Here is a 24538-nt window from a genome sequence, read left to right as displayed (position 1 = left end):
TGTGTTCCTGGCCACCATCTCGATCCATCTCACTGGCGACCTCTCAGCCCTGGCTGGCTGGCGACGTCCACCCCGAGTGGCCTCCTATAGACACCGACCGCTCTGGATGACGTGTCTAAAGCAAACGCGCCCGACAACGCTCTGCTGTGATCCAGTCTGCACTGGCTAATGTAGATCACCAGGCCTTTCTTCCTGATCTTAGTTTGCAAGCCTCACTGAAACCTGTGTGTGACCCTACTGGCATACGAAGTACCGGTGGTTTGACGTCCAGCTTCATAGTCACATGCAAGCTACTGTCACAGGGGTGGCGTATCATAATGGCAGGTGAAAACAAACAAGTAAACAAAAACAGGACCAGAAAACCACCAATTTGGCAGAGTTCTGAGTAACAGGCGCAGCACCTGCAGCCCTGACCTAACAGTGACTGTCTGCCCAGAGGGGTCTTTCCACAGTTGATGTCCGTTGTGAGCAGGTCCCACCCCTCTGGGCAGCCAGGTGCCAGGCTCACGGCTGGCCAAAGAACTGCCCTCGCTGTGTGGTTCCACACAGCTTAGAATTTCCTTCCAGCAGTGAAGCTAATTAAAGCTAGGTGGAGAACTGTTTCCAGAATATGCTAATACATCTCAATTTGTCTTCGTGATTTGGCCAGGGGCTGCTGGCTGTGCTGTTACTCCAGAACCCAGCTGGCTATAAAATGCTTCATGATAATCAGATTCTTGGTGTAAATTTCTTAAACAAATCTGCCCCAGAAGGAGTCAGCCAGCACCTCTCGGCTCGCAGGCAGGGGGTTGACGTGGAAGCTCCGCTCTGTCCCACGGGATTCCTGGAGATGGCATGAGCTGACTCATCCCAGCAACAGTGCTTCCCCACACACCCACAGCCTCTAAGACAGTGATTCTCAGCCTGGGGTTGAACGGCCCTTTCACAGGGTCGTCCGATTCATCACAGTAGCAAAATGACAGTGATGAAGTAGTAACGAAAACAATGTTGTTTGGGGGTCACCACAACATGAGATACTATTAAAGGGTCACGGCATGAGGAAGGCTGAGAACCACTGCTCTAGGACTACATCAAATACTTTGTAGGGGAGAGCTAGTCGGGCAACGCTGCTCTCAGGTGCTCGGTCAACACGGGGGATGCACCGCGTCCCTGGGATCAGGTGGTGCTGAGCTGGCAGGGGCAGAGCTGGGGCCCAGGAAACCCGCAGAGGCAAAGCGAGGGGCACTGACCAGAACCCATCCACGGCCCCCTTCTTTTCCAACCAACCAAAGGAGCAGACAACCCTCCCCCATCCTTCTTACTGATGTTTAAAATAACGTGTTTACTCTGAAAACGAGAAGTGGAAAGAATCAGGTTATCTTACCATCCAGGCACGGCCACTGTTGACCTATTGGCTTTGACCCGAGTGTTAATACGGTGTACACTTATTCATAAAGCCGGGGCTGTGCACACCCCGAGTGTATGTGTGTGTGAAGTTACCTGTAGTGTCAATTGCGTTCTGTGCTCACTTGATGCTGGTTCTTTCTCCTACACGCAGGCACGCACACATGCACACACGCACACACATGCACACACGCACGCACATGCACACACAGAAGGGAGGGGAAGGGGAGAGCGAGCAGAACGAGGTGGAGGGGAGGGGAGCGGATGGCGTGGGAGAGAGAGGGAGGAGGGAGAGGAAGACATCAGTGCATTTAAATTTTCTGCACATTGAGACAGGTACACTTTATGCAAAGGCACCTTACACAGTCTTGGGAGAACATCAGTTTCTCCGGATACCTGTAATCATGCTGGATATAATTAGTGGCAAGATGACGAGCTTCAGCATCCTCATGAGAATTTCCCCAGGAAAAGCGAAGTAGAATTTCTCCAGGCTCGAGAGCTGGCTGTACTCGCGCACCAAGACTCCCACGGTAATCCCTAAGGGAGACAGGGAGGGGGGAGGAAAAGAGCGTGGCTGAGTTCTGTCGGAAACCACATTTGAACCCCCAGGAAAGCGCTTGAGATCACTTCCAAGAGCACAGCATTAGACGGAAACCCTCCCAGCCCTGAATGGTGACGACTATAAGTACGAATTATTTTAAGGCTCTGTTGCTGTTGTTGAATTCAGTGCAGCTGTTGTTGCTTTGTACTCCCTCAGTGGGTTTATCATCAGGATGACACACACATCAACGACACCGAGCTCCCTGTCACCGAGCAGACGCAGACTCACAGCAAGCCTACAGGACGGGACAGAGCTGCTGCTGCGAGTTTCCAAGGCCGACTCCTCATGGGAGCAGAGAGCCCCACCTTTCTCCCGCAGAACACCTGATGGTTCCAAACGGCTTGCAGTCAGCAGCCCGACGTGTAACCACCAGGACTCCCCACACACATACGTGTACGAAGAACATGAGACTCACACGCACACCTCACATACAAATGCAGATGAATGTCTACTGTGGCGCTATTCACCAAAGCTGAAAGGTGGAAGCGACTTAAGTGTCCAACAGGAACGGGCAAATGAAACGTGAAACCAGGCTGCAAACGTGGTGGCAGCTGAGTGGATTCAGACTAATAGCAACCCTGCAGGCTAGACCAGAACTGTCCCACAGGGTTTCCACGGCTGCATGTCTATTTAAACAGACTGGTACGTCTTTCTCCCGTGGAGTGGCTGCTGGGATTGAACGGACCACATTTTAGCCAGCTGTCAAGCACTTAAACCACCATGCCACTGGGATGCCTTAAAGTACGGTATGCATATCCGATGTTACTCAGCCATCAAGAGAAACATAGGTTGGATACACACTACAATATGAGTCTTGGAAACAGGTCATGAAGTAAAAACTAAACTGCAAAGGGAGAAAAACTGTGGTCCCACTTCTCTGAAACAGCACGTAGACAGAGATCAAAGCTCTTTTGAGATCGGCAGGAGTAGGGGACGGGGCAAGAGAAGGCTTTGCTTAAGGGGCACTCAAACTCACTGTCATTGAGCTGATTCCAACCCACAGCCACCCGCGAAGGGTGGGGCAGAACTGGCTCTTTGGATTTCTGAGACTAACTCTTGACAGGAGCAGACAGCCTCCACTCTCCTGCGAAGAGGGAGGTGTTTCAAAGTGCTGATGTTTAGGAACTAGAGTAAGGTTGTATTTTTCATCATTGCTACATCACACCCTGACTGGCTCGTCTCCTCCCCGAGACCCCTCTGCAAGGGGATCTCCAGTCATGATGCGAATTCTGCCTTGAAGTCTGGCTAGACCAGAGATGTACTCTGGTACAGATAGGAACTGGAAACACAGGGAATCCAGGGTGGATGAGCCCTTCAGGACCAGTGGTGTGAATGGCGATACTGGGAGGGTGGAGGGAGAGTGGGTTGGAAAGAGGGAACCTATTATAAGGATCAACATGTGACCTCCTCCCTGGGGGACGGACAACAGATAAGTGGGTGAGGGGAGACGTCAGACAGGGCAAGATATAACAAAATAATAATTTATAAACTATCAAGGGTTCATGAGGGAGGAGGGAGGAGGGAGTGGGGAGGGAGGGAAAAATGAGGACCTGATGCCGGGGGCTTAAGTGGAGAGGAAATATTTTGAGAATGATGAGGGCAATGAACGTACAAATGTGCTTTGCTTAATTGATGTATGTATGGATTGTGAAGGGAGTTGTGTGAGCCCCTAATAAAATGATTAAAAAAAGAAAAAGAAAAAAACCCAAAAACCAACAAAGTGCTGATGTTGCAGTTGGCAACCCGACTCATCACCACTGGGCTTGTTCTTGAAGCCCAGGTGGCAGAGCGGGCTGGACACTGACCTGCTTGAACCCACAGTCACTCCTCGGGACAAGGACGAGGTTGTCGCCTCCTGAAAAGATCTCCAGTGTCAGATCCACAAGGGCAGCTCTACAGATGGGCTCTGGGCCTCTAAGCATGTCCTCCCGCAACACGAGAACACTTTGTTCTCATAACCTGGCATTCCATGATGCTCACCTTCCCGACACAATCGCTGGAGACAAAATGGGTGTGTAAGCAAACGTGAAGAAAACTGATGGTGCCTGGCTATATAGCTCCTGAGGTCTTAAAGGCTTGAAGATAAACAAGCGGCCATCTAGCAGGGAAGCAACAAAACCCACGGGGAAGAAGCACACCAGCCTGTGTGATCATGAGGTGTCAACAAGATGCAGGTATCAAAAGATCCAAAACAAACAATTAACAATTATATTGATGCAAACGAAAGGGGGCGTGGAGCCCCAGAGCCCATCTGTAAACAATTAGACATCCTTTACAAAAGGGTCACAAAGAAGGGATGAGTCAGCCAGGGTGCAGTATAGCACCTATGAAACTTACAACATTCCTCTTGTTCTTGAATGCTTTTGCCACCCCCACTACCATGACCTTAGTTCTACCTCATGAACCGTGCTAGACCAGAGTACGTACACTGTACAGAGAAGAGCCCTAGACACACAGAATCCAGGACAGATAAACCCCTCACAAGCAGTGGTGGGAGTAGTGACAACATGAGGGAAGGGGAGGGTGGGGGGGAAGGAGGAACTGATCACAATGATGGATATATAACCCTGTACCCCTACCCTGAGGTGGGGGCGAATAACAGAAACGTGGGTGAAGGGAGACAGTGGACGGTGCACGATACGAAAATAACAATAATAATATATAATTGATCAAGGGGGCACAAGGGGGTTAGGGCAGGGGAGGGAGGGGAAAAAAGAGGAGCTGATACCCAGGGCACAAGAAGAAAGAAAATGTTTTGAAAATGATGTCAACAAATGTACAAGTGCGCTTGACACAACTGGCTTATGGATCACTGTAAGATCTGCAAGAGCCCCCGATAGAATGATTAATATAAACAAATACCAAAGCCCATACACACACACACCACCCCCCCAAAGGGAAGCTGTGCTCTGTGCTGCAGGGGTCTGTGAGTCAGAATGCACCGCAGTGCGTCTGCGCCGGTTTTCACTGGGAGACGGGCAGGGGCAACGGCTGCACAAGAGGAAACCGGAATCCATGGCCCCGATTGCACATGTGAAACAATGTAGAATCAGCAAGTGAGTTTGTCGTGGCGATATTTTACCACAACGAAGCAAACCAAGAGCCATGTCTCATGGAAAGGGCTTCCTGCCTCCCTCCCCCCTGCCCTCCCCGGTCTTTGTACATACACACACACACACTCGCTCGCTAGCTCACTCGTGGTTTTCACGGCTGCAGAAATGAACTCAGGGAGTCTTGCTGAATGGCAGTAGACTCGGTTTTACGCAGACAGCATTGCTCCTGTTTGGAAGCATTTGCAAAACAGCAGAGTCCATCATTTTCAGTGGTTCGTAACGAAAGGCCCAGTTCACTGGGAACTACTCTGCACGTCCGATGGCCGGAGAAGGCAGGGCGTGGTGTGAACAGAGGGAGCCACTGCCCCTGAGCAGACACCACTAAGTGGGGAGGGCAGGCCAGCTGTCCCCCTCATTCCAGGGCAATCTCTTGGCCCCCTTTCCTCATCCCTTTCCCCTGTCGCACCCCAAGATGTGAGTCACCCCACTGTTGCCTGGTCTTCCCCTGAACCGTGGCTTACACACCCAGATGCTGCGGGGTCTCCCAAATCCTTTACAACAGCGCTTCTCACCTGTGGGTCGAACGACCCTCTCACAGGAGTTGCCTAAGATCATCGGAAAGCACATAAATAGTTCACAATATATAATTGTGAATTAATCACTATGCTTTAATTATTTAATTATGTTCATTTTGTAACAATGAAAATACATCCTACATACCAGATATTTACATGATGATTCATAACAGTAGCAAAATTACAGCTATGAAGTAACAACGAAAATCATTTTATGGTTGGGGGTCACCCCAACATGAGGAGCTTTATTAAAGGGTTGTGGAATTAGGAAGGTTGAGAACCACTACTTTACAGCAAGAACAAAACGGTATCTACGGCCCAAACAATGTGACCACAGCCCCACTGGAAGCAACAATAGAGGTGAGGCGAAACCGTTCTCGCCTTGTCTACGTATCACTGCAGGGAGCCCTGACGTGGACAGTGAAGCACACGTGTGTAAACACATAAAGAGGTCTACGAGGGGGTGCCCCCAAACCTGGAAAAACTCCGCTGAAGTGATGGGGATCGTGCATTTGGAGTTCATTTCAGACTGTTAATCAGGCTTCCTATTTAGAGGTTCTAAAAAGATCACATAACAGTGTGTGTGTGTGGGGGGGTCTGATCTGTGGCAGGCGGGGGACTGGTTTTGCCACCACAACAATGCACCTGCTCACAGCCATCTCAGGCGCCACGTTTGCCCTTCGCACCCGACTCACCTGACTCCGCTCCATTTGACTTCTTTTTGTTTCCATGAATGAAGAGGGGCATGAAAGGACAGCGATTTGACAACATAAAAGAGGTGAAGGAATAAACGAGGGAGGTGCTATCAGCCATCCAAACAGATGAGTTTGGAAAATGTTTCCAAGAATGGAATATCAATTTGACAAATGTATTAAGTGTGATGGAGAATACTTTGAAGGGGATATGTTTTATAAAAAATAATAAAAAATACGAAGCTTTGAAAAAAATCCATTTTGGGGGTGGGGGGGGGTGGGGATATATCCCCTCTGGCATGTCAAGGAAATGGCTCACATCATTACAGGGGAGGGTTCTGAGTCCACGGGTCAGATGGCAGATGTCTGGCTGCAGAGGCAAATGGTCCAAGGCTGCAGGTCAGATGGCAGGAGGCTGATGGCTCCCGGGAACGGCAGGCCTTACACAGAAGGCTACTGGCTCAAGTCCCAAAAAACAGAGAATGGCAAGCCAGATGTCGAATCCAGTCCCATCAAAAAGCAAGCAAGCTTCCTGCTGAGCCTACTTATATTGGAAGTACATCCCACCTCCAAGGAGCTCACCACGCGGGATTAGCAGGGCTTAACTGCCACACCTACCAGAGCAGCTGGGCTATCCCATGGAAGGGGTACAATGCTAGGAAGGAGAATTTATGCTTCCCTGATACTTAACTTCTGTCCACATTAACCAGGACACTGCGAGGAGATAAGCCATGTGTGAAACTAGCAAGTCATCTCCGAAGATTAGCAATTCATGGAGATAATGAACAGCCACTGCACGTGGCTAAGGCGGGTCTGGAGTAGAGAAAAGCCTGCCCCAGGCGTGCAGCTCGGGTTAGGGGAGGAAGATGGAGGTCAGGAGGCAGGGGAAGGAAGCCACAGAAAGACTAGGAGCACCATCAGGCGAGGGAGAGACGAGGCAGGAGGAGACTGGAGAGTCCCCATCTGGGACAGGGGTTGGGGAATGGTTTAGCAAGATGATGTTGCCGCTGTTAGCTGCCACCCAGTCTCTCCTGTCAGCTCACGGTGGCCTGTATCCAAGAGAACGGAATGCTGCCTGATCCCGCGCTGTCCCCACGACGTGCTCACGGAGTCTCCACTGGCTGATTTCCGGAAGGAGATCGCCAGGCCTTTCTTGCTAGTTCGCCTTAGCCTGGAAACTGCTGGCACCCAGCAGGGTAATGCAAGCCTCCACGGACAGATAGGTGGTGGCTGCTGGTGAGGTGCATTGGCTGGAAGTGGAAGGTGAGCCCCCTTGTCCTCCACACCTCTGAGCTGTGTCCCCAACACTGCAGCCATCCTGTTCCTTGTTATACGCCTAAGGGTGGTTTCTAAGGAGCCCTGGTGGTGCAGCCGGTGAAGTGCTCGGCTGCTGGGTGGGTCTGAAGCGCTGTCCAGAGCTGAGCTATTTGTGCCACCCGGAGGCTCTCTGGAGATGCTCAGGGAACTGAATTCCTTGTGTTGCATAGACAATGCCCAGCAGAGAAGCGGGCAGGGCTCTCTGCTACCTGCAGGGATGCCTGGACATCTCTGGAGATTTCACAGCCTGGGGTGAGGGAGGGTTAAGGGGAAGGGGTCCCTATGAATCCACAGCTGGTGGGGAAGATATGGGCGAGGACTGTCCATCTGGTCAACAGAGGGTCTAAAAAACAAACAAAAGCAAACGACCTCACCGCCAGCAAGTCGATGACAACCCCTAGAGACCCTCTACGACAGGGTAGAACTGCCCTGTGAGCTTCCGAGACCGTAGCTCTTTACAGGAGTAGAGAGCCTCATCTTTCTCCTGCAGAGAGGCTGGTGGTTTTGAACTGCTGACCTTGTAGTTAGCAGCCCAAAGGATAACCACTATACCACCGGGGACTCCTGTACCAAAGGGTCCAGGTGGCCTGAAAGGATGGCCCTCTATAGCAGTGCCCTGGAGGGTGCTGGAGTGATAGCGGGTGGATGTAAAAATAGACGCCTAGGCTTTAGACCAGATGCAGGGTTAAGGACCAGGAGGGGCACGGAGTAATGTTTGGGGTTTTTTTTTTCTGAAAAGGGGTGCCAGGCCAAATAAGCTTGGGAGCCCATGGTCTGACAGGGTTTCCATAGCTGGCACGGGCTCAATAACAAGGGGCTTGGCAGCCCCTGGCCCCGAGCTAGGCACACGGCAGGTGCTTTGACCCCTCTGCTCACCAGACTTGACTGTAAAGGGCAGAGGCCAAGAGGGAGGGTCCCATTCCCAGAGGGTGAGAAACAGGCTCCCCGGGAATGTGGGAAGGGCAAATCCCCGTCCATCCGGCTCAGCAGTACAGCCTCTCAGGGACTCCTGGCCTCCGGAGGGTTATGGGGCTGTGCCCGGGAGGCTCTGACACCTTCTCTGGAGCCCCTGGGGGTTGCCGCTGAGGATGGGGCAGGTTGGGAATAGGTGGAGCGGGTGAGAGGAGTCCAGTCTCTATGGTGCGTATCAAACGAGGTTGCTGCTGTGTTGTTAGCAGCAGGGCACTCAGGCAGAGGGCATGAGCATCTCAGGTGAGTCCTCAGGGTCATGCGGGTGAGTCCTTGATCACTGCACTGAGCAGCTGCTAAAGGTTCAGGCCCACCCAGGGGGGCCTCACAAGAAGGGCCTGGGGCTAGACTGCTAAAAACCAGCCACTGAAAACCCCTATGGGGCACACAGTCCACGCGGACCCACACGGAGTCACCATGAGTCAGAATCATGTCCCTGGCAACGGTTTTCTTCCGAATCTTTTGAAACAAGGGGCCCAGGTGCCTCTTCATACAGAACAGGAGAGTCAGGTTTGTCGCACGGCGACCCTGGAGGGCAGGGTGGAACCGCCCCTGTGGGTCTCCCAGACTGCAACTCATTCCGGAACGAAAGCTTTGTCTTTCTCCCAAGGAGCGGCCGGTGGTTTCAAACCGCTGACCTAAGACAGTAGCAAACACACAAAGATGGCGTTCCACAACGACACCTTCCGAGAACAACGCCGTACCCAGAATCCAAGTCTCATTCTTTGCACGGCCCCTGACTAGGTGTTTTGGTCAGCTGCAACCCACGCTAGCAAGGCACTTGAGTTTTCTGAAGCCCCTCCACCTGCACTTGGCATCCGCTCCCCTGATGGCAACGAGGGCTGAGACGCAAGGTTTAGAAACTCATGCACATTGACGGCGATGGACTGCAAACCGGTCACACACAGCGAACACAGCCCTGCACCTTCCCGGAGGGTCTCAACGGCTGTGGGGGCCTTGCTTATTTCTGAAGGGTTTTTGCTTCCTGTTCAGTGTGGCCCTGATGAGACACTCAGATGTTCTCCAGAGCTGGGGGTGGGGTGGGGGAGAGGTCAGGGAGAGAAGGTCACAGCTGCTGGTCCCACCCCCTGGGCCCATCACCTCCGTTCTCAGGCACCCTGAGCGCCGAGCAGATGGGCACTCGGGGACTGCAGGCAGCATCGGTGGGCGGCACCGGCACCGCAGATGCAGAACACTGGGTCTGCTGTGCTGTCCCTGAGCGGGCACGGGGCTTCTGGGAGGGGTGCCGAATGACTCAAAAGAGGCCGTAGCGATGGCCGTACCGCAGGCTGTGTGCCATTACTGCTAGGGACTCTGTGTCAAACCTGCAGCACCGGCAAGTGTGTTGTGTGCTATGTTTCTACCGCAAGAAGGAAAACAGGCAGCCAAACCTCACTCCATCTTTCCACTCACATGACAACAGACGCCAAATGTTCTTCTTCTCTCCCAGGGGCCGGGCTGCTGATGAAAGGGGGGGCCATCGAGCCTACCACCTGCTCCATGGGGCAGAATGGGTCCCCCTGGGCTGCTAAGAGTCAGCACTGACTCAGCAGCATTGTCTTTCTTGTCCAGGGCGCTGGAACAGAAATCCCGCAAGTGGATGGCTTCGGCCAACAGAAGTGGACCCTCCCTCACAGCCGGAGGGGGGTAGGATGTGTTCTCAGGGCACTGGCTCCCCAGGAAGGCCTTTGCTCTCTGCTGGCTCTAGGGAAGCCCTTGTTTGGCATCTGTAGGCCTGGAATCCCCTGGAGGTCTCCATGTGTCTTGGCATCAACTTCCCCATGGATCTAGGAGGCTCTCAGCAGAGGGACTCTGGGTCCAAAGGATATGCTGTTCCCAGTACTTCTTTCTTGGTGGAGGCAAGTCCCTTTCTCTCTGCCCACTTCTCCCTCCTGTTATCTCTTGTAAGAGGAAAGGTGAGGCGTCCCGGTGGTGTAATGAGCTATGCACGGGCTGCTAACCCCAAGGTCAGCCGTTCGAAACCGCAAGCCATTCTGTGGGAGAAAGAGGAGGCGTTCTACTCCCATGAAGTGTGGAAACCTGCAGAGACAGTGCTCCTCTGTCCCACGGGGCTGCTGTGAGTCAAATTTGACTCTCTGGCAGGAAAGGTGTTTTTTTTTTAAGGAAAAAGATGCGGCAAGGCCACACTCCGGGACACGCCCCCTACATCCATTCACAGCCGTCTTCCACCAGACCCTCTTATGGCTGATCCAGTCAGGTCACGGCATATGCTGTTGGGTACCCCGAGTTGGTTCCGACTCATCGCAGCCCTTTGTGCGACAGAGTGGAGACACTGCCGAGGCCCTGCGCCGTCCTCACAGATGTCCCTGTCTGAGCCCACTGCTGGGGCCACGGGGTCCGTCCATCTCGTCAAGGACCTTCCTTCCTCTTTTTTGCTGCCCCCCTACGCTACCAAGCATGATGTCCTTCTCCAGGGGCTGGTCTCTCCTGACAACATGTCCAAGGTCCCGAGATGCAGTCTAGCCTTCTCTGCCTGTAAGAAGACCCCTCCTCTGGTTGTATGTTTCCCGAGACGGGGCTGCTTGTTCTTTTGGCAGTCCAGAGAACTGTAAATATTCTGTGCCAGCACCATAATTCAAACGTGTCTACTCTCCTCCACTCTTCCTCATTCAACACCCACCTTTCACCTGCATGGGAGGTGACTGGAAATACCTTCGCTTCGTAGGGGCTAATCAATTTCATAACTGCTAACCCACTGAGAGTGACGGCCCAGATACATTCACAAATTTGTGTGCGGGGAACACAATCGGATTCATAACTGGCACACAGAACCAGTAACTGTTGGAACGGGAAGGAAAGGAAAGAGGACCCAGAGCGTGGGCTCCAATGAACAGGCGTCATTAGAGTGAGCGACCTGCCCGGGATTTAGACTGGCATGAGAGTAGAGAGGGCAGGGTGAGGGAGATTGAAAGACAGAGTGGAGAAAGGGAGGCTGGAGAGAGGAAGAGACAGAGGGATGGACGTGCGGCCACAGGAGAAGGTGGAGAGAGAGAGAGAGAACAAAGGAGTCCCATGTTAATAAACTTTGGGGACAGAAATAAATGTCTAAAAGGTGCCCGCGCTTCCCCGGATTGGCTGTGGCACCAGCAGCCGGGTGAAGAGAGGGGAAGGTTTCTGTGAGAAGTCTTGAGCAGGCCAGGTGTCACCTTAGGTTCGTTCGGTGGGGATGGAGAAGGGGTTAGAGACGCTGGCCGTGGCTGGGAACCGGAGTGTTACTGCTGGGCCCTTTAGAGACCAGCCAGAGTTCTGTGCTCAGCTACTAACTGGAAAGCTGGCAGGACAAACACATCCAGGGGCAGCGGAGAAGAAAGGCCGGGCAATCTACTCCCGAGAAAGGCTAGAGCCACTGGAGCCCCGTGGCACACCCACGAGGTTGCCACACGTCAGTCACTGGATGGCACCCCACAGCTGCTGGGGCTTCTGGACCTGGAGCTTGGGTCTGGCTTGGGCACCAGCACAGGCAGCTGGGCTTTGCATGTGAGAAGGGCGTGGCTGGGGAGGCAGAAATGGAGCAAGCCCATTAGGTGCTCTGGGCGGTCATTGCGTTTGGATAAGGTCTCAGAAGGGCCAAGTCTACTGCTTACTCTGGGCCTCCTGGCAGGTAACCAACCCAGAACTCCAGGCTCACTGCCATCGACGGGACACAGGAGAACTGCCCGCCTCATCTGTCTCCCAGGGAGGGACTGGAAGTTTCAAACGGCTGACTACTCTGTGGTTCGAAAAGAGTCCTGGCGGCGTAGTGGTTATGCAATGGGCTGCTAACCGCAAGGCCGGCAGTTCGAAATCACTAGCCACTCCGAGTGAGAGAGACAAGGCTTTCAGCCCCTGTAAAGAGTTACAGTCTCAGAAATCCCCAACGGGCAGTCCTACCCTGTCCTGTAGGGTTGCTAGGAGTCAAAATTGACTCAGTGGCAGTGAGAGGCCCGACGTGTCATGCCACAAGGGGTCCCTCACAGGGAGAAGTAGGGCAGGCGAATCAACTTCCGATCACAGAAATGGTCTCCAGACAGGGAACCAAACGGGGAGAACTTGGACAGAGTGTAGAAGCATGTTTGGAAGGAGGACCCATGCGGGAATCCACTAAAGGGATGCTGCTGCGGTCAGCCGGCACCGTGTGGGCACTGTGTGGGCACCGGGAACCACGGTGACCCGACATCAGGGGAGGACAACGCTGTCTGGTCCTGCACCATTCTCCTTTGCTGGTGTGCTGGAGCCCGTGGTGGTGGCACGGTAGTGCCGCTCCATCTCACGAGAGTTTCTCTTGTCGCCCCGCTACCAGAACAGGAGGCCCTTTTCCAGCGGTTGGTCTTTCTGGGGACACGTCTGAAGAAAGTGAGATGTGTCCTATTCTGGTTGTGCTCTTCTGAGACCACCTGTCTGTTAGCGTGTCCTGGTGTGGTAGCCAGCATGTCGCAGCGATGCTGGAAGGTGGGTCACGGGTAGTTCAAATACCAGGGTCACCCATGGTAGGTTTCAGCAGGGCACACAAAGCCAAGACAGGCTAGGAAGAAAGGCCTGGTGACCAATTTCTGAAAACTTGCCAACGCGGGCCCTATAGATATCGATAAGACTAAAGAGACAAGAGTTGCTCAACACCACGCTGGTAGTTATATCATTGTCAATTTGAGAGGATTATGAGTGAAGGGGTGGAGTCTAGTCTGTCAATCGGATCATAGCCATTGAGGCGTCTGTGTGGGCACGGCCTTCTCCTGAGAATTCTGGGAACTCCGGCACTTCCTCCTTGGAGGCGGGAGACACTTCTCTCTCTGCCACTCCCTGGGAGACAGAGCAGCTGACAAGACACAGGGCCCCACCCTGATGCAGAGACCCCTGCCAGCGCTGAGATGCTTACGCCACTGGATCCAAAGACTTTCTACCCACTGGCCTGTGAGCTTCTACATTCGGCGTCACTGCATGTGTTTTGTGAGTCTGAAGAGGACTTTATGGATTGGTGTTGGACGTATGGGCTAATGTCGGACTTATGAACTTGATCTGGACTGGGCTGGGATGTTTTCTCAATGTTCAATTGTTCTTGTATATAAATCTCTTTCTAATACTCATATGTGTGTCCATGGATTTGTTTCTCTAGTCTACCCAGACTAACACAACTCATCCCCCAAAGCTCTCCCACCCTTGACGGATTAGGCTGTACAATTTGGCCCAGCCATTTCAACCCTCAGTAGCCAGCACTTTCTCAGGAGCTTCAGGGCCCTCCTGAGCTCCTGAAGACAGAATTCTTATCCTCAGGAAGTTGAGGGGTGAAGAAGTGCAGAAATAAAACCCCGCAACTCAACGCTGGGCAGGTGGCGGCATCTAGATTCCACCTGCAGTTGCCCGCCCCCTCTCCCGGCCTTCCCACTCACAGGGCGCATGATCCCTCCAGGCACAGCAGCTCCCTCCTTCGCCAGAATGTTCCCCCAGGGGGTGCCTCTTGTCCTGGAAAGCTCTCCCTGCCTTGTGGCTCCCCGCCAGCACCGCCCACACCTCAGGGCCTGCACAACTGCTTCCCAAAGATGGAAGACACCAAGCAGGGTTCAGCTCTGTGTCTCCCACCAGAGACCCCATCTCTGCTGAGTTTGAGGCCCTACCTCCTCACGGGAATCTCACTGGGCACGTCTTCCCACCGCTACTGGATGATCAGAGGTTGCCTGCAGCAACACTGTGAAGAGGCTGAGGCCCCCGGCAGAGCTCAATGGGAAAGAGTGCAGCCATTGACTAGTGATGTCTGCCACTGGGCAAGCTCGGGAGTGGAGGTACAAAAGCCGTGCACCACTGGAGAAGCTAAATCAGCAGTTCTCAACCTGGGGGTTGAACAACCCTTTCACAGTAGCAAAATTACAGCGATGAAGCAGCAACGAACATAATTTGATGGTTGGGGGTCACCACAACATGAGGAACTGTATTAAAGGGTCGCAGCATCAGGAAGATTGAGAACCACACTGATCTGAATGAAGTGATAAGAGGGCGGGGGAAGGGGGCTGGGGGTGGGGATGAGCTCAGCGCAGGCTGGCGTGATGACAGTGGAAATCGGATCCACTTCCAAGCAGGAGTAGGATAACTGGTGGAACACAAGGACAAAAGGATTAGGGCAGGGAGATACAGCACACCCGGGGCAGCAACTACCACCAGGCAGGTCCCACTGGGAGACAAGCCCACCTGGAAGGCTTGTGTGGGAGAAGAACGGGAACAGGCCTAGAGCACTCGCCGGAGCACTGCTTGCCAGAAGATTCTCACCATCCATGAGGCAAGTGGAGGTCTGCTAGAAAGGACAATGTGTACATCATAAACTGCCCCAAGAACAGACAAGTCTGCCTCCTAAGAAGAGGACGGTGAGACGCGTTGCCAGGAGGGTCCGTCTCTGGAGAGTATCATGCCTGGTAAAGTAGAAAAGAGAAAGACCCCCGGCCCCACCGCCCACCGTGAGGTGGACGGGCACAGGGCCTGCAACAACGGGCTCTAACACAGCAAAGATTGTGAGGACGGCGCAGTGCCAGAGCGCAGAGGGCCCCTGGGAGTCTGAAACCCTTCGCTGGCACCCAATCACAAGTGAAGAAGCGAGAGACCCTGGTAGCCCAGGGATTAAACCCTCGGCAGCAAACACAGAGGTCGGCGGTGTGGTTTGAACCCATGGACCACTCGGCATGAAGATGATGTGGCAGCCTGCTTCCCTAAGGACCACAGCCTTGGAGACCCTCTGAGGCTGTTTTCCTTGGTCCCTACAGGTTCTCTCTGAGTTGGAATCTTTTCCAGAAGCCATGGGTTTGGCTTGGTTTTCCACTGAGGAGGGAAGGTGCACTGCTTAATGGTTAATAGACTAGGTGTTGAGTCAGATGGTCCGAGGTGCAAATTCCAGCCTCGCCGTTTTCATCACTGGCGTGTGCTGAAGCCCGGCAAGTTTTTGTTTCCTGTCTCGAAAACTGGGAAAGCCCCTAACTCATAGAGGGACAAATGGGAAACATCAACACGCACCGTGCCCATAATTGCTGACAGTTGCTACTGAGTCAGCGCTGATGCACAGCGACCGACAGAAGACTGAAACCCTGTCTGGTTGCATGCCACCTGCAAGAGCATCAGAGGGCTCGGGCTCACCCATCCCACTGAGGACTTCCCTCGTCTTCGTCTACCTCTATTTGACCATACAAACTCATGGCCGGCCCTCAGGAAGGACTACTGCTTGGGCTTGGTTCCAGCGCTCGGTCAGTTGGCCGCACTTCCTGTGGTGGCTTGCACGTGGTTGTGACACTGCAGATGACACCACTGGGATTTCAAGTACCAGCGGGGTCACCCCGTGGTGGGCACGTTTCAGCAGAGCTTCCAGGATTCCAGGATTAAGACGACTAGGAAAGACACTGGCCAGGGAAAAGCTTCTAAACAGCAGCAGGGCGTTGTCCGATATTCTGCCAGAAAAGGAGCCCCCTCGGGTTGAAAGGAACTCAAATCACGACCAGGGAAGAGCTGCCTCCTCAAGGCAAACGGGCCCTGATGACACGGAGGGAGCAAAGCTTTCAGGCCCTTCCTTCATCTGTCGACGGAGCAAGACTCAAAATGAGAAGAAACTGCTGCAAAGGACATGGATGACATGGGAGTGTAGGAGAAATGGCTCGCATCTACCAGCGACTGTCGGGACGGCGCAGGGCAGAGCAGGGTCTTGTTCTGGTGTGCACGGTGTTGCTTGGTGGCATCTGACAACAATGGGTTTGGTTGGCTCCGACAGAAACGAACCTTGCAAAGGACACGTTCGCTCACTGTCTGGCAATTTGAGGAATCTTATATGAGACAAGAGACCAAGGAGCTCAGAAGATAAGTACGTGAAACACCCGCAGGAATTGTACATAACCAGTTTCTTTCTGCTCTGGGAGTGGAGAGAGGCTTGGGGAGGAGGGTCTCTCTCCAGTTAGGCACTCCTGAAGATGCAGCGTTTTGTTTGTTTTTTCCGTGGTGGGTTGAATTCCCCCCAATGATGAGCATCCAACAGCAACAACAGTACAGTGGCGGAGAAAGAATGGAATCAGAAAGAATCCTTTCAGGGTTTCTTCGCTAAAGCCGCCCCCCTACTGGCTGAGGCAGCGCATGTTGTCATCGCAACCTTACTCAAGTGCACTGAACCCAAATAGCTGCCAGGGGTGGGGACGGTGTCAGAATAAACAGACCATATGGACACACCCTCCGGGCATTTCTGAATTGCAATTCCAGTTCCAAAGGGCTCTTCCTGCAGACCAAGCAGAACACCACTCTGTGCTGCTATCGAAGCTCAGAGCGGCCGACAGTCTGGGGGGCACAGCTGGTGACCCTGCGGCTCAGGAGGGCTCTGGGGATAGAGATCCTGGTCTGAGTGGTGGGGAAGATGGTCTCCACTATGAGCCCGTCTGAGGACGGCGATAAAATCTCCTGCCATCTTGATGCCCCTGTGCCCTGGAGCATAGCTCCCTGTCCAGGGCCATCTGGTACTTGGCAGCTGTCTCTGTACTAGAGGTGCTATAGCCACCCATATCACCGTGATAATGCTTCTATTCCACTATCAGTTATTGTTGTTCCTCTCTCTCTGGATGAACGTAGCGATCAGAGGTCTGCACGCACAGGGCAAGACATAGCATACAGGCGGCTGACAGGTGCCATCGACTCGGTCCCGACTCACAGCGACCTTCTCTATGTGGTCAGCAGGAAGCACTGCCACCTTAACCACCGTCATGCGTGAGCCCATTGCTGCAGTGGATGAATCCGGGTAGACTAGAGAAACAAATCCAGGGAGACTCCTATGTGTATCAGCAAGAGCTTTATATACAAGATCAGTTGACTATTGAGAACACATCCCAGCCAAGTCCTTAAGTCTGATATTAGCCCATACGTCCCATACCAAGCTATAAAGTCCTCTTTAGACTCACGAAACAGATGCAATGATGCCAAATGCAGGACGATCACAGGTCAGTGGGTGGAAAGTCTTGTGGATCCAGTGGTGTTTTAAGCATCTCAGCGCTGGTGTGGTCTCCACGTGGCTCCTTCAGCTCCAGGGTGCCAGCACAGCTCCATGTGTCTTCTCAACAGGAATGTCTCTTAGGGAGTGAGCGTGTGTCCCGCCTCCAGTGAGCTCTTCATCTCCTTAGGGCTTCCAAATGAGGTCATCAAGCCGTGAGCCGACTGACAGGCTAAACTCCTCAACACATTACGTAAGGACCACACGCAGGGTTCAGTACTATCCTTGGGTTCAGGCGCCCACTGGGGATCTTGGAACACATGCTCCCTGCAGACAGGGGATGGGGGTGGGGGAAGTCTCTACTGTCTTTATGGGAAGGAGTCCCTGCGTGTACAGATGCTTCTTGTTCTGGGCTGCTACCCAAATGTTTGGAGGCTTGAGTTCGAGCCGCAGTGCTCTGGAGGAGAGGCCTGGAAAACCCCTAGCACAGTGAGGGGAGGCCCCACGGAGCAGCCTGAGGGAGCCAGAGGCAACCCGCCGGGGCTTGTTTGCTTCTCTGCCTTTATTTGCTGGAAGGGGGAGATTCAGCCTCTAGCAGAGGCACCGGCCGGCTGAGAGCTGCTGTTTTTCAAACACAGGGGAGTGGCATTCCAGCACCCGTGAGTCACTGGGACACTTCCCGTCCAGTCCACCGTCAGAGGTGTTACCGTGGAGTCCGGCGCCTCACCACAGAGCTCGCTTTGTGCACCGGAGGGCTGTTCCTTAGCAAGGACCCGGCATGAGCGCCTTCTCAATCCAACTGCGCAGCCAGTGAGCCCAGGCCCCGGACTCAATGGCCGACTTCATGTGGAAGTCTCCGGTGCCGCCCTCTGCGAGAAGGTGTATGTCGGTCGTTACAGCAATGGCTAGAACACTTGCTAGTTTAACAGACACTGTCCCGAGGGCCTTAAATAGGCCACTCGATGTCATCGGAAGCGAGGGTACTGACTTCGAGAGTCCCCGGCATCAACGTGACCCCAATATTCAACCACAGGGGACACCCAGCAGTCCCTCAGGCATCCCTCCACGGGCCAGCGGCTGCTGAGCGCCCGACATGGTTATTTTTAGTCTCAGTATCTGTTGGAGGTAATTACAATTTCCCAAAAGTAATTAATGTGGAAAGCTTCTTCTCACAAGCAAGCCATGGCCACACGCACACAGGCACACACATGTATCTGTACACACACGCGTGTGCGCATACACATGCAGGCACACACATACACCACCCCGCCAGCTTGCTCTTACCTCAGTGATCAGCATTTATGCCTGGACTGACTTAACCCCGGGTTTACACCCATCTGAGTTCGGGGAACACAAAAACCACATCCACCTGTGCCAAGCCGTTTCCGACAAGTGGCACCCCAGTGGAACAGTCCGACGGGGTCTCCAAGGTGGTGACCCTTTACAGAAGCCGTTGGGGGGCTGGAACTGCTGACCTTTCGGTTATCAGCTGAGCACTTATCCCCATACCACCCAGCCCACGGCCATCGCATTGAACTGACCCTGCACAGGAGTGCTGGGAATTTAAATACTGGTGGGAGCAGACAGCCTCCTCTTCCTTCTGAGTAGTGACTGGTGGGTTTGAACTGCTGGCCTCCTGGCTGACACCTCAATGCACAGCCCACTCTGCCACCAGGGCCCCTTCTCTGAGCTCCACCAGACAGTAAACGGTCACCCCACGATATTGTACACAGTGTGCCTTTAGGGGACATGACTTTCCTTCTTACGCCTGCTGCTCCGATTCTTGATAAGCTGCTAAAACTTTAATTCTGTGGTCTTATTGTGCCAAATAATGCATATCGTCACACACTGAGGACAAGTATATTGATGTTTTCATGCCTGAAGGTCGCCGACCGGTCACGAGCTAGCTGTGTTTGCATTTACAGCAGCTTATGAGTCTGTAAGCCCCCAAACAATCTAGGTCTTTTCAGGAGCTGGCTGCATGGGTCGTGCTGGCCCGAAACAGCTGGCCAGCACTGTGCTAAATACAAGCGGCAGACGTCACGCCTTCCATGTGGGTCTTTGAGTCCAATGGGTGCTGATTTGGTTTCAAAAACCCAAGCAACCTGCACAGACATTCAGAGCCCATCCCACACCTGCATGTTCCACGTGTGGAGCGTGGATCAAGACGGCAGAATGGCCCTTTCTCTAAGGCAGCGGTTCTCAACCTGTGGGTTGCGACCCCTTTGGGAGTTGAATGACCCTTTCACAGGGTCGCCCAATTCCTAAAAGTAGCAAAATTACGGTGATGAAGTAGCAATGACAATAATTTTATGGTTGGGGGGGGTCACCACCACACGAGGACCTGTATGAGAGGGTCACAACGAGGAAGGTTGAGAACCACTGCCTCAGAGGCTGCATTAAACAAGGTCCCTCGGGGAAGGTGTGCGGGGTAAAAGGATCTAAGCCTGGTGGTGTAGGGAGTCTATATATGTCGGGCTGCTAGCCACAAGGTCAGCAGTTCAAAACCACCAGCCACACCACAGGATAAGACGGGGCTTTTTACTCTCAATGAAGACTAACAGTCTCAGAAAGTTACAGGGGCAGCTCTACCGTGTCCTACAGGGTCACTATGAATCGGAATTGACTCAACGGCAGTGAATTGAGTGAGCTCTATCCATCCATCCGTCCACCCATGCCTCTGTCCCTCCATCTAGCCACTCATCATCTATCCACCCACCCACCCATCATCCGCCATCCCCTTCCATCTACCCACCTCTACCCTCTTTCTGTCAGTCTGAGGTGCAGTGGTGGCTTGCGTGTTGTGATGATGCTGGACACGAAACCACTAGTGATTCAGCTACCGGCAGGGCAACGGCAGTGGACAGGTCGCAGTGGGGCTTTTAGACGAAGCAGACTAGGAACAAGAGCCTGGCAATTCTGAACATTAGCCAAGAAATCCTATGGACCGCCACAGGACATTTTCCTGATACAGTGCTACAAGGTGAAGCCTCGTCTTCTGTCCAGAGCGGCGAACGGTTCTGAACTGCTGACCTTGTGGTTAGCAGCCCAACGCATAACCACTACGCTACCAGGGCTCCTGTAAAACAAATCAATATCTATCTATTTATACACACGTGTGTGTGCATGTACAAAATTTTCAACCAAAAGCAACTCTCACAAATCCATTACTTCCCAAGTTCCTAGAATTCTTGTAGGAGTGCTAACTAGTTTGCTGATGATATGGCCATATCTGTAGTGTGGTACCATATGAATGCACAAATCCAAATCAGATGTCTAAACTAGAGGTTACTTTGAGAACTAAGGTGTGCCCGACCCAAGCCTGGTAGACTCGATCACCTCCTACGCCTGTGGAAGTTGGACAGTGAATTAGAAAAACTGAAGAAGGGGTGCATTTGAATAATGGGGCGGCGGGTGAAAAACTCAAGTCTTATAGACTGCTCAAAGGACAACAAATCTGCTTTGGAAGAAGCACAGCCAGAAAGCTCCCTAAAGGCAAGGGCAATGAGACTGTCTCGAGTACTTTGGGCATGTCGTCAGGAGAGACCAGTCCTTGGAGAAGGACCTCACGCTCAGTAAAGTGGAGGGTCATCGAAAGAGAGGGAGGCCCTAGGCAAGATGGATGGACACGGGGCTGCGACAATGGGCTCAAACACGGCAGCAGCTGTGAGGAGGGCACAGGCCCGGGCAGTGTTTCCTTCTGTTGTGCCCAGGGTCGCTGTGAGTAGGAACTGACTCAGTGGTACCCGACAACAACAACAACACCAGCAGCTCCCACAAAGGTTTCCACCTGCTTGCCCTCTTCAGGGCAGAGCGGATGGTTTTGAACTGTTGACCCTGAGATCAGCAGCCCAATGGACAACCCGCTAGGCCGCCAGGGCTCCCCTTCAAGACCAAACCCACTGCCACCGCATGGATTCGGACTCCCGGGGACCCCGTACTCGAGGTGGGCACATCTAATCCTCTCCTTTTGGAGCATTCTGTGCTTCCCAAGCATTAAAAAAAAATAACATTTTATTGGGGGCTCGTACAACTCTTCTCACAATCCATACATACATCCATTGTGTAAAGCACATGTGTATATCTGTTGCCCTCATCATTCTCAAAACATTTGCTCTCCACTTAAGCCCCTGGCATCAGCTCATTTTTCCCCACTCCCTCATGAACCCTTGATAATTTATAAATTATTATTTTGCCCTATATTACATTGTCCGACATCTCCCTTCACCCACTTTTCTGCTGTCCGTCCCCCAGGGAGGAGGTTATATGTAGATCCCTGTAATCGGTTCCCCCTTTCCACCCAATCTTCCCCTACCCTCCTGGTATCGCCACTCTCAGCACTGGTCCTGAAGGGATCATCCGTCCTGGATTCCCTGTGTTTACAGTTGCTATCTGTACCAGTGTACATGCTGTGGTCTAGCCAGATTTGTAAGGTCGAATTGTGATCATGATAGTGGGGGGAGGAAGCATTTAAGAATTAGAGGAAAGTTGTATGTTTCATCATTGCTACACTGCACCCTGTCTGGCTCGTCTCCTCCCCCATGACCCTTCTGAAAGGGGATGTCCAGTTGTCTACAGATGGGCTTTGGGTCCCCACTCGGCACTCCCCCTCATTCACAATGAGATGATTTTTTGTTCTTTGATGCCTGATACCAGATCCCTTGGACACCTCGTGGTCACACAGGCTGGTGTGCTTCTTCCATGTGGGCTTTGTTGCTTCTCAGCTAGATGGCCGCTTGTTTACCTTCAAGCCTTTAAGACCTCAGACGCTGTATCTTTTGATAGTCAGCACCATCTGCTTTCTTCACCACATTTGCTTATGCACCCATTTTGTCTTCAGCGATCGTGTCTGGAAGGTGAGCATCATGGAATGCCAGTTTAATAGAAAAAAGTGTTCTTGCATTGAGGGAGTATGAGTGGAGGCCCAAGTCCCTCTGCTACCTTAATACTAAACCTATAAATATATGCTCATAGATCTATTTCCCCATCCCCATATATAAATATATTTACATAAGTACATGCCTTTATTTAGACCTCTATAGATGTCCTTTGCCTCCTAGTTCTTTCCTCTATTTCCTTTTACTTTCCTCTTGTCCCACTATCATTATTCAGCCTTCATTTGGGTTTCAGTAATTCCTCTCGGGTCGTTATCCTTGATCACACCCTACCAGGCCTCCCACACCCTCCTCACCACCAATTTGGATCACTTGTTGTTCTCTTGTCCCTGGGTCTGTTAACACCACTTCCTTTCCCCCCACCTCCCCTTCTCCCATGTCCCCCGGGAACTGTCGGTCCCATTGTTTTCTCCTCCAGATTGTTCATCCAACCTATTTTATTTAGACAGACCTGCGGAGATACTAATATGCACAAAAACAAGACAGAGCAAAACCAAGCAACAAAAGCAACAACAACAAAAAGCCAATGACAAAAAACAAAACAACAACAACAACAAGAAAGAAAAGCTTGTAGTTAGTTCAAGGACTGTTGGTTGGCCTTTAGGAGTGCTTCCCGGGTGAGTCTAATGCTTCCCAAGCACTTTAAATGGAGATTTATGGAATCCCAAAGCAAATGTTTATCAGACCTCCATATTCCTGCTATCATAAACATTATTGCTGTAATAAAATTTCATTGCGCCCACTGGGCTTGTCTATCAGGAGGGATCAGCCCTGGAGAAGGACATCATGTTTGGTAAAACAACAAGAGGAAGCCCTCAGGAGATGGGCCGAAACCCAGGGACATGGTGAGGACGGCGCAGGGCTGGGCAGTGTCTGTTCCGTTTGTCCTGCCCAGGGTCGCTATGAGTCAGAACTGCCTCTACTACCTACTGACAACAATAAAGCCGTCCTCGCTCACTGACACGGCACGCGACCGGGTCACAGCCCCATCTGCCGTTTACACGACTGTCCTCCAGTCATGGCCAGCTTCCTATGCACAACACCTGGCTCAACAGCCAGGGCGAAGGGGGACCTTTAACCTTCCCGTGGTCCTCTAGGAGGAGGCCTGGTAGCGTAGAGGGCCACATGCTGGGGACCAGCGGCAAGACCAGCAGCTCCCACCACCATGCAATAAAGAGGAGGCTTTCTGCTGCGGCATAATGGTTCAGATCCCGAGCGCTACGTCTGCAGAAGGCTAGGGATCACAGTGACGGCCCCACATCCATTTCTGTCTTCACACGGAGACGGCCCATGGGACCTCTTCAAAGTGTGGAAAAGCACGGACGTGACTTAGAGGCCTAAGAAGCGAAGCGTCGGACCCAAGCCAGCCACGGTCTTTATAGTCGCCTTCGCGGCACGGGGAAGCAGGACACTGAACAAGGAAGACCGAGGAGTCTGAATTACGGGTCTCAGTGAGAGGAGACAGGGAAGACGGTGATAGCATGATAGGATTTGGGTGTGAGTGATTGTCACTGGGGTTAACTGTGATCCCAAAAAACCTTGTAAGTCTAAGCTAGGGGAGTGGCCCATTTTGCTACAAGCTGGGTATGAAGTGATAGAAGAAACGAGGAGCCCTGTGGCATAGTGGCTACAAGTTGGGCTGCGATCCAAAAGGTCAGCAGTTTGAAACCACCAGCTGCTCCATGGGCGACAGATGAGGCTTTCTACTCCGATAGAGTTACCGTCTGGGAAACCCCAGGGCAGCTCTAATCTGTGAGTCAGAGTGGACTCAGTGCTCGTGTTTCTGTTTGTTTCCAGAAGCAACCAGGGAGGAGGGTGTCTCCCTGCCACCAAGAACGAAGAGCCAGGGATGGAGTATGTCTTTGGGGCCCTGAGATTCCTGTGCACAATCCTCCTCCGCCCAGGGGCTCTAGAGGAGCTCAGAGGATGCAAGCAGCAGACCCAGGGCCTAAGAGAGAGTGGCAGGTTTGCCGGCCCACAAAGCAAGGACCGCTGAGTGCCTCTGGGCAGACGGCTCAGTTGCAAGGTGGAGGGACCTCCACCCACTTAAATGGGGAACTGGGTTTGGTGGCTCGTGGGGACAGAGCTAAGTGTCTCCAGGCTGTGGCTATGGAGTGCCCT

General features: G+C 52.7%; 1 protein-coding gene across 1 annotated transcript in view; it reads right to left on the bottom strand.

Moving 5' to 3' along the window:
• Positions 1-12856, bottom strand: part of SLC1A1 (solute carrier family 1 member 1) — a 35580-nt gene extending 22724 nt beyond the window's left edge. The window contains exons 1-2 of the mRNA XM_045289369.1: positions 12799-12856; positions 1780-1920 (exon numbers count right to left, since the gene is read on the bottom strand). Of these exons, the coding sequence (XP_045145304.1) occupies positions 1780-1920; positions 12799-12856 (199 nt within the window). The remainder of the gene's footprint in view (positions 1-1779; positions 1921-12798) is intronic.
• Positions 12857-24538: the final 11682 nt, after the last annotated feature.

Source organism: Echinops telfairi, unplaced genomic scaffold, assembly GCF_000313985.2.
Source record: "Echinops telfairi isolate 266 unplaced genomic scaffold, ASM31398v2 ScPeMD7_25;HRSCAF=90, whole genome shotgun sequence".
Taxonomy (NCBI): Eukaryota; Metazoa; Chordata; class Mammalia; order Afrosoricida; family Tenrecidae; genus Echinops; species Echinops telfairi.
This window is presented reverse-complemented; position numbering and strand designations above follow the sequence as displayed.